This window comes from Rhagoletis pomonella, unplaced genomic scaffold (genome assembly GCF_013731165.1).
Source record: "Rhagoletis pomonella isolate Grant_MI unplaced genomic scaffold, Rhpom_1.0 Rhpom_scaffold_00011, whole genome shotgun sequence".
Taxonomy (NCBI): Eukaryota; Metazoa; Arthropoda; class Insecta; order Diptera; family Tephritidae; genus Rhagoletis; species Rhagoletis pomonella.
The window spans coordinates 25865630-25875418 of NW_023458565.1; the positions used below are offsets into that span (position 1 = coordinate 25865630).

Genomic DNA, 9789 nt, shown 5'->3' on the forward strand with positions numbered 1-9789 from the left:
TATACAACATTTACCGCCCAGGCACACAAAGCCAGAGTCAGCCGACACAGCAAAAGTGGGATACCGCACGCTGTTGATGGCAAACTTTATATCCATAATTAAAAGCTAACAAAGCGGCGAACATAAAAATAAATGAACTTACCGAGTAGCTTCGCTTTTAGCACATCATCAGCAGCCGTGGTGACATGGTTTGTGTGCGCATCCAAAGTTGCTGTCGAACTGCCCAACGCATCCTCGTACACATCCCCGTCGCTGCTTTCATTCTCGTTATTATTACTCGTGTTGTTATTATTCTTGTTGATGGCATCGCAATGGCCATCATCCTCATCACCATCATCATCATCCAACTCATCAACTTTGTTGGCGTGTTTGACATGTGACACGCGCGCAGCTGCTTCCGTTGTGGCTGCGAGAGCGCCATTGCTCATGGTGGTGGTCGTCGTATTGACGATGCTGACAACAGCGCCAAGTGATTGAGCGTTTGTGGCTGTTGTTGGCAGTAATGATGTCGATGATGTTGCCGCTTCCGCTGCCATTGCCGCTGTCGTTGCAACTTTTATTGCTGTGGATGAATGCGTCGACCTGCCGTCGGCATTTTGTGGAGTAAGCAACATTTTCGTTGTACCAAGTGACATAATTTTGTCATCGTCATCGTCGCTGCCACATTGTTGCTGCTGTTTGCTGCTGCAAGTGTTCGTTTTATTATTGCTTGCACTGCTTTCGTTAACATTTATGGGACTTATATCCTCGTAATGCACAGAGTTTGTTGCACTACTACCGCGGGCTGCACGCATTTCAATGGCTGCATCATCAAAATTATAGCCATCATAATCGTTCGCGGAATTTTTGTTGCTACTACTGTTGCTATTGCTTCTGCTGTTCGCTGCTTGAGCAATTACCTGCGACACAAAATCGGAGTACTGTTGCAATTCCGCCAGCAAGGCCTCCTGTGTAGGCAGAACCAGTGACGAGTGTGTTAATTGTCCGCTGGGATGCGCTGCCTCGCCGCCCGTCGAGTTCGCGTCTGCTATTGCGGTTTTGGATGCCACATTTTCGGCACGTTGCAAACGCTGTTGTTGTTCTCGCTTTCGATTGTAATACTCGTAATTGGATGTGGATTTGAGTGCTTGACGAGCGCCAGCATCAGTCGTCATAGCTTTGCTGTCATCCTCATCGGATAAGAACTCCTGCGTTTCCGCGGTCTCAAGCGCCTCATCACTGCTAGTCGCATCGCTTTCGAGCGCATGCACTATGCGCTCCTCAACACTGAACTGTACTTTTTTTCGTGCCTGCGGAAGCGGAATGTAAAATTGCGATTTGGCAGTGGATGTGGGTGAATTTGTGGTATTGGTGTGCGTGGCATTTGTGCGACGTGTGTTCGTCGAAGGTGTTTTTGTCTTGGCACTATCAGCGTCACCGCTAACCGCAGAAACCTTTTGCTGATCCTGAGCAGAAGCTGTATCCGTGGCACTCTCGGCAGCTTTGTTCCCTGGACGTTTCAGTATAGATTTGATGCGTTGCGTGGGTGTGGTCGTTAAAAGCATAACGCGTTCGCCATCTAATGCAACGGCTGACGATTTTCCCACAGCGCTCTTATCCAGCTGTTGTTCTACTTCGCTTTCAGCACTTTCGCTCGAATCAGACTTTCGTATGCGTGGTGGACGCTTTGGTTGCGACGATGACTGCGTTGACGTTGCAGAATCGATTGGTTTTACCTGCTTACTGACATCGACGCCGCTTGTTGCCGTACTCTGCGGCGATGCGCCTACCGTAATGCTCTCGTAACTACGGCCATCCACGGTTTGTTTGATTAAAGATTTGGTGGCGGAGTTGCTGCTACCCAAGCTAATACGCTGCCCGGCTATTGCCTGCACATTACCATAGCTCCGCTTGCTGCGTCGTACTTCCTCGTCATGCGAGCTGCCGGTGTCTTCCTCGCTGATATTTACATTGCCTGCTGTGCGCGTATCACGTCGCAACACTGTTGTTTTACTTTCCGTCTTTGCCGCGGTGGTCGTCTTTAGCATTTGCTCGGCTTGATTACTGCCACTGACATTCTGACGTTTCCTGCCAGTCGCCAGGCTGGTGGCAAAGGGTGGCGCTTCCTCGGTTAGCGCGGCATCAGCCACATTAAAATCATAGTTTGGTGGCATGAATTCATTCTGCGAGCTTGCGGTGTTGTTGGTAGCAGACACATGGGAAGTAGGGGTAGCGAGCTTACTGCGTGAGGTTGATGTGCCCGCTGTAGCAACTCCTCCGCTACTGCTGTTGCTCTGGCACGAGGATGCTTGGTTGAGTGAGATCAGGTCATAGGGATTTACATTGCAGCGTAGTATGGAGCGTCGTGTCGCATTTGGCTCGCCACCCAATGCGCTTGCCACAGCCCCGCTGGCATTTAGCAGCGTGTCTGCATCTTCCACCAGCCAACAGTCAGGCTCTTCTGTCAGTGCGCCTCTTCTGCTGCCCGTATGCTGTTTTTTGCTCGGTCCGGGCAGTTGCCCACGCTTACGGCTACGTCCACGCACAGGACTTTCACTTTTACCACGTCCGCGTGCCTTATCCTTCTCGCCTCGACTGCTGCTGCCTGCATCGCGCCCACCGCCGCTGCCGCTACCACCACCACTACTTACACCCGGTTCGGGTGACAGTAGGCGCGTGCGTCGCATCAAGTCATATGGATCCTTTTGCGGGTCCAGTATGGTCGGACGTGCCTTCTTCGATGAGCTAACCACACGTACAGTCGCAGCACCGCTGCTACGCAATTTCGACATGGCCAACATGCCACCGGCTGGTAAGCGCATCGTGCCGCCGATGGGCGTCAGTGGCAGGCGTGAACCTTTGCACTTCTTGCAAACGCTCGCCTTTTTCACCTCACGCTTCGTGCCATTCAGATATTCGGGACACGAACAGATGACCACCGCCAGTGGTTGCATGTAGTTGGCTGGCGATGATGTGGCTTGTGGCATGAAGTGGTGGTAGGAGGGTCGCGCTGGTATGCCACGTACTGTGCCATAGATCCATGGCTCGGCGTATTTCATGGAACGTGAAAGGGCGCTTGGCGAATACTCATAGGTGCCACCAACGCCACCCCCGCCCCCGCCATTGCCAATATGATAATCGCTAAGCTGCAGTGTGGGCAAATGCATTGTGGTTGCAACTGTTTGATACGTCTGTATTTGGCTGCGGCCAAAATGATTTGCATTATATGCGAAATCTTGCGTTGGCTTCGTTTTCGTGGACCTTTGCCGCGCTGTTGATGTCGTCGATGTTGCTTCGGCGTCTGTGGGAGGAGTGCCTAACAATGCCGTTGTTTTGCGGCTGTATTCAGCACAACTACCCGATGATGTTGTTGTAGTTACTATTGATGTCGTTGTTGTGTTGTTGTTCTCTGTGGTTTTCGTAATCTTGAGCCGTTGACTCCAGGTTTTCTTTGATTTGTCGTACATCGGCGAATACTATAGCACAGAAAAAAAAGAAAGAAAGAGAGCACGGAAAATAAAAAATGAAAGTGTTATTTGGCGGCTTAGTAGATTGCATTGGTAAGGGTGCGGCATTTCGATTGGCAGGTAATTGGCTGACTTTAATTTATAGAATATGCGCGTACTTATTTGCCTGGCTGGCTGGCGGTTTTACTAGCTGTAGTGCCTTTGCGGGCAATTTCGTACGTGTCGAAGGTGTTGCACGTGCAAAATTTGCAACAAAGGTGGCAAGCCACTATGTGTGGCACGTCTAGGGCATTGCAACCGAAGTGAATTGCGCCACAACTACGCTGCGGCCGCCAACTTTGCTGTACATAAATGAAAATCACTAACAGTTCAGCAGCCAGTCAGCCAATTGCCCACTTACATATATGTACACATTCATATGTGTGTATATTTGTGTGTAACTTACCCTGTTGTTTTTGCGCACATAATCTCAATTTGAATAGCTCTTGCAATTTTTCACCGAGTCGTTGCATTGAAGTAAATCACAATCAACTACAGCCAACTGAAAGTAAAACGAAATAAAAAAGGAAAAGGAAAATATAAATGAATGTGTATGAAGTTCGAGAAGTTAACATAAAACGCATTTAAAATTGGAAGCGGATTTTTTTATTGTCTACGGTGTGAGTATAATTTGCAACAAAGTAGTAGCTGTGCAGTTACGTGTTCATTTAAGTTATACGTATATTAGGGTGGGCCAAAAATACATGCGAAGTGAATAAAGGCGGAATTTTAATGCTCCCAACCTCCAGGAATGTTCTATATCGAAAAAAGTTTAGCCCTGTTTTTTATTTTAATTAAAATATATATATAAAATCCCTGAAAATTTATATTTTTCAATCGGAAAAAATCTGTTTCTTTTCAGGACAGTAGTTTATTTAATAATTTTTCCATAATAACTATTTTTTTTGGGGTTTTTGAGGGACCAATAAGAAATATTTAATATTATATTTATATGAAAAATTTAAGGGACCGAAAACAACAGTTAATTTTGTTTCGATTTTCTAAAAGTCCGGGAGAAATATTATCGTAGAAGAAGGTTATTAATGTTCCTTTGATCCCAGCACCTACTGGACAAGAATCCTGGACCCTTTTGAATTTTTAGGAAAATGTCCATTAATAACTGAAAAATCCGGACTTTTATTTTTTTAGTCCAGTAATAACAGTTAAACGTGGTCAAATATTTTTTAAGTCTGAAATAATGTTATTTATATTAATAAAAAAAAATTAAAATTATCTTTAAAAAAAACTTATTATATATATTAATTAGTAAATAATTAATAATAAAATAAAATACAAAATAATTTTTTATTTAAATAATTAAATTTAAATTTTAATTAAATAATAATTTAAATATTTTTCAATAGGTGGCTTTCTACGTTTAGATACTTCAACTTTAAAGCTATTCTAGTTCTCTTTCATTTGATACCAAAGTTGTTTAATTTGGATAAGTGGTTTATTTATTATTAGGAAAGGACTTTTATTTCGGCCAACGTTAGCTATTATCAATAGACTAAAAAATCAGAGTCCGGGTGGACCGATTTTTTTTTTATTTAAAATAAAATAAAAGTTTAAAAATAACCTTTTTCTGACGACTTTTATTATAAAATTTATAAAAGTGCGGTTGCCTGAAGTTTTTTTTCCATATAAAATACATGAGAAATTTTGAGCGACCTCTATTTTCTGATTTCAAAAAACCATGAAATTTGTTTTGTAACTTTTTTGCACCACCCTAATGTAGATACATAGTAATACAAGTAATTATGCCTTCGTGGCCAATATTTATGTTGGCTTAAGGGCTTTTCGCGCGGTTTTCCATATGTTGTTTCAGCTTTTCAGTCCGTGGAAAATTATTAAAATACGGAAGTGAAAAAGCATAAGTACTGCTTCGTGTAAAACACATATCCGCGTTCTTGAAAGTGAATTAAGAAGGCTGTAACTGGACAAACATTGTGGTAGTAAAAAATTTATACATAACGGCAATGCTTGAGCTGAATGTTTTCAATTACGGTTTATAAGTATGGTTTAAATTTGACTGAAATTAAGGCAAAAAGAAAGAGCCGTCAAATTTCCATACTAAGTAATAAAAATCACTACATTTGTTTTATAAATAGCGCCGAGTATTTTTATGCCAAAAAATAAGCCTATGGATGTACCATCGCAAAGAACGCATGATTCATTGACAGGTACTTTTATAGGTGGGAATTTAATGGCAGATTGCGCGTGCGCCGTGTAAACTGATGCGAAATTTTTGTTCAGTATTGTTTGACATTTTTATCGTGGCACTGCGTCTGCAAATTATACAGGTGTAATTAAAATTCAGCGGCTCCGCTGGCTTGGCCATGTCGTTCGAATGGACAGAAACGCTCCTGCTCTGAAAATATTCAACGCAGGCCGCGATGCTGGTAACAGAGGAAGAGGAAGGCCTCCTCTCATTGGAAAGACCAGGTGGAGAAGGACTTGGCTTCACTTGGCATTTCCAATTGGCGTAAGTTAGCACAGAAGAGAAATGACTGGCGTGCTGTTCGCTTAGGCGGTTACAGCGCCAATAAAGAAGAAGAAGAATACGAAAATTAACCTTCTACGAATAGTGTTTTTTCGTGCGCTTATAGCAAGTTATGGTTCACAAAATTCGTCTATCTGCAATTCGCTCCAACTGTCGCAATAGTCGAGTGTGCAAAGCACTGGTGACCTATTCGAGAGATATGAGTTTCTTTCAATTATGTATTAGATTTCGTTGTCCTAAAAAGAAAAATACTCGTATATAGGCACTAGAGGGCTGCATGAATTCGCATTTTAAAATTTTCTTATTTTTTAATTCATTACTTTTTTCCGTTCTTTTCATTTTTAGATTTTGTATTAAAAAGAATTTTTGTTTTAATTTACGAAACTTTGGGAACTTATTTTCTTTTTAACCCGACTTAAAAAAAAGGGAGAAGGTTATCAATTCTTCGCATACCTTTGGACCACGTTAACCGATTTCTATAATTATTTTTTTAAAGGAAAGTTTTTACCTCAGAGAGAGACCCATAAGAATTTGGTTTAGATCCGATGATTGAATCATAACGAATTATTTTTATATTAGAATTGAAATCGGTTTTGTTTTTTGCTTATCACTTGTTTATTTAATATTTTCTTTTGTTTATTTTCATTTTCGTAAAATTTTTTGATTTTACTATTTTAAAGTGAATGTTTTTATTTATTTAATTTAATTTTATTTTTTAGCTGTTATTTTTTTTAAAAGAAATTTTTTCTCTTTCTTTTAATTTTTAAAGTTTTTTTTTAAATCTATTTTTGCTTTTTGCAAACAGAATAACGCTAAGACCTCCTCGTTAGAGTAGAGAGCTTTCAATATAGCTGCCAGAATTGACAATTCGTACACCGTTTTCAAAAGAGTCACAACTCAAAATTTGGCATTTTTGAGATTATGCGCTAAAAATGTACGCAAAGCTTTTATTTACCTTTCAGCAAAAGCTGGAGCAAATTTTTGTTATACTTTGTTAAAAAAAACCTAAGGTATAGTCGCCCTTGTCCATATAATTATCATGTACTACGAAATAGTTTTTCGCATTTTTTGACAAACGTATTATTTTGAGTTGTGTCACTTTTGAAGACGGTGTGCGAATTGTCTTATGCAAGACTTTTGTCTTTCGAAAGACTGTGGTGATTTTAAAGACAGTTGACAGAATTGCCCTATTAATGGAGGGACCTACAATTTTACGCTACCCCAAATGTTAAATGGTTTTATGTGAAGCTTTTCCAAGGCAGAAACACTCTCGCAGGGTTGCAATTGCCTTACGTGTGGCGATCGCTATTAGAAAACCCGTTTTCTAGTTTAGATGTTGATCGGAGCAGGGACCAAGGTCCCAGGGAGTGATAGCACGCACCTCTAACCATTCGACTATATCGGCGACAAAAATACAAAATTACCTTTTGTTAGTTTGAAAACGAGCTTCATACTCTATTCGGAACTGTATTCCTGTGACTAAACTTGAGAACTTTCTTCCCACTTTTTAAAAACTTTCGCTATGGATACTCTTTAGGTAGCTTACTAGTTCATTATCTCGCATACTACAGAGGCAGGCAGGCAGAGATCAGCCTTCTAATCCCCGTTATTAATTTTTAAGGACAGTTTATATATATATATTTACTATAATTTAGTGAAAGTAGTAAAATTTACTAAAAGTAACTATCAACAAATTACACGAAAAACATAAATACGAATGTATGTGCCTACTATGTATCTATTTGTGTACATTTATACTTTTCCATCTAAGTATGGACAAACACACACAACTATTTACCCGCCCGCTTTCACACTTTCCGTTCAGTTGGCCAGTTGTAAAAGCTGACTGTACTGAACAAAGTTTTCATGCGACACCAATTCTCTCAAATAAACGTAAAGTTACAATGACAAATTGTATTTAGCTCAATTGTGCAAAAGGTGGCAAGTAGTAGCAAGCAATAGTAAGCAGCAAGTTGATGTCAACAGAGAGTAAGTGACCAGTTGCGGAAAATACCAAAGTGTAAATGCGAGGAGGGCTTGAGGTATAAGACTCAACCATTTTCAACAAAATGAAATCCTCTGCACACACCCCCCGCTGCTAGTTAGTCTGCTACTGAATCTTAAAACCGAAAGGTGTTGTCAGTTATTTAGTTTTTGTTGTAGTTTTACAACTTTTAACACTCACTTTTGCTTGTAGCAACGGTGATATCGCGCCGCACTAGTCACACAAATTGCTGTGACATATTTAGTAATATTTCACCGCTCGGCGACACAAATTGCCACCAAATTTTTGAGAAAAAGACATTTCACGGTGCACAGTTGGTTTTTGTAAAGGCATTCGTGGCAGGAATAATAATGAGCCAAATATGAAATGTCGGTAGTGTTGTTCTAAAAAGAGTGAAGGACCTTTCTGAATATTTTGGGCGTTTTCGTCATAGAAGATCAAGGATATCTTCTGGTAGTAAAAAGCAGTAAGTAAGGTGGTTCTTAAAATATCAACGTCGCAGGGTACCATTTTTTGTTCTACCTACAAAATAAATAAATGCACTATAAAATAAAAAATTATGAAATTATTTGAAAAAAAAAATTTATTTTTTATAGCAAAAATTCGACAAACTTTTGACTTTGACCAGTTATAACTTAACGAAATGTAAAACCAAACTTATCAGATTCCAAGTTAAAGTTTCGTCGAAATTTTGCGATTTGTAAAAAAAAAGATTTTTACAACCCTCGTAGCTCTCCTACAAATTTATTGAAAGTTTGGACATTTTTGTGAATGTCTTAATTTTGTACGTAGCGCAAAAGAAAGGGATGTCTTATAAAAAATTATGATTTTGATTTTTTTAATAACCACTCTAATAGTCAGGTTTGGGTAGCCCGAAGAGTCGAATAAGCAAAATCTGATGTTACTGAGCGTGGAGTCCCTCAAATCGCTCGCTAAACCATGCAGGTCGAAGAAAAGTTGAAGATGTCAAAGGCTGGTACCTGACTTTCCGATGGTAAGTCTGGAACGGATGATGCTACAAGTGTCTTGTCAGACACTGGCAATGCTGATGCTTTTTCCTACAAAAGCTAGATCGTTTATTTGTTATAGGGCGTGGGTTGAGATAATATGTTTTCGTACCTGCATATGGGCAGGGATGGCAAAAACAAATAAAATAATCGATTAATTAATCATATGATTAATCACAAGCAAAAATAAAATTAATTGCAAATTAATTGCAACTATTGAGAAGTAATCGATAAATCGAATTTTTAAAGGCACATTTTACGGTGAGTTTTCACCAAAACACTTTTCCATTAACAAATTTCTAATTCTCATGCTAATTAGCCTTAAATAGAATAAAAGGAGAATTTTCGGCGCCGATAATTATTTATTATTTAACCAAGGTTGGAAAAAAAGCTTTGATAAGCGTTTTGTAGTTAAGCGGGGTGGCTGTAACACCAGCTTTTGAAAAAGGGCGCTCAGCAGGCACCGAGGTACCAACTGAATGACAGTATTTTTTCGAAAGTCGGCATAATGTTTTGGGTAAACAGTTTTCATTTTCCCCCAAGCGTCGATGATATTCCGCTTTATTTCTACTGAAATTGTAACGCTGCCACACTTAACTTTTAGATTAACTTTTTAGATTTTACAATGAGCTTACAGGCACAACTATTTACACCATTATATGCACTAAACTTGAGCAATTCTTGCAGCTGTTTGCAATTTTAGACAATTGCAGAATTCATATTTCTTGAAAATATTTTTACGATTATTTTAAAATTAATCGAATAATAACACCGGCACACAAAAAAAAA

General features: G+C 39.8%; 1 protein-coding gene across 1 annotated transcript in view; it reads right to left on the reverse strand.

The window, feature by feature from the left end:
• The window catches only part of LOC118746901, a gene marked incomplete at its 5' end in the record, with an annotated part of 132026 nt that extends 128039 nt beyond the window's left edge, over window positions 1-3987 (reverse strand). Inside the window, 2 exon segments of the mRNA XM_036480882.1 lie at window positions 143-3455; window positions 3892-3987. Coding sequence (XP_036336775.1) covers window positions 143-3446 — 3304 coding nt within the window.
• Between the last annotated feature and the right edge of the window lie 5802 nt (window positions 3988-9789).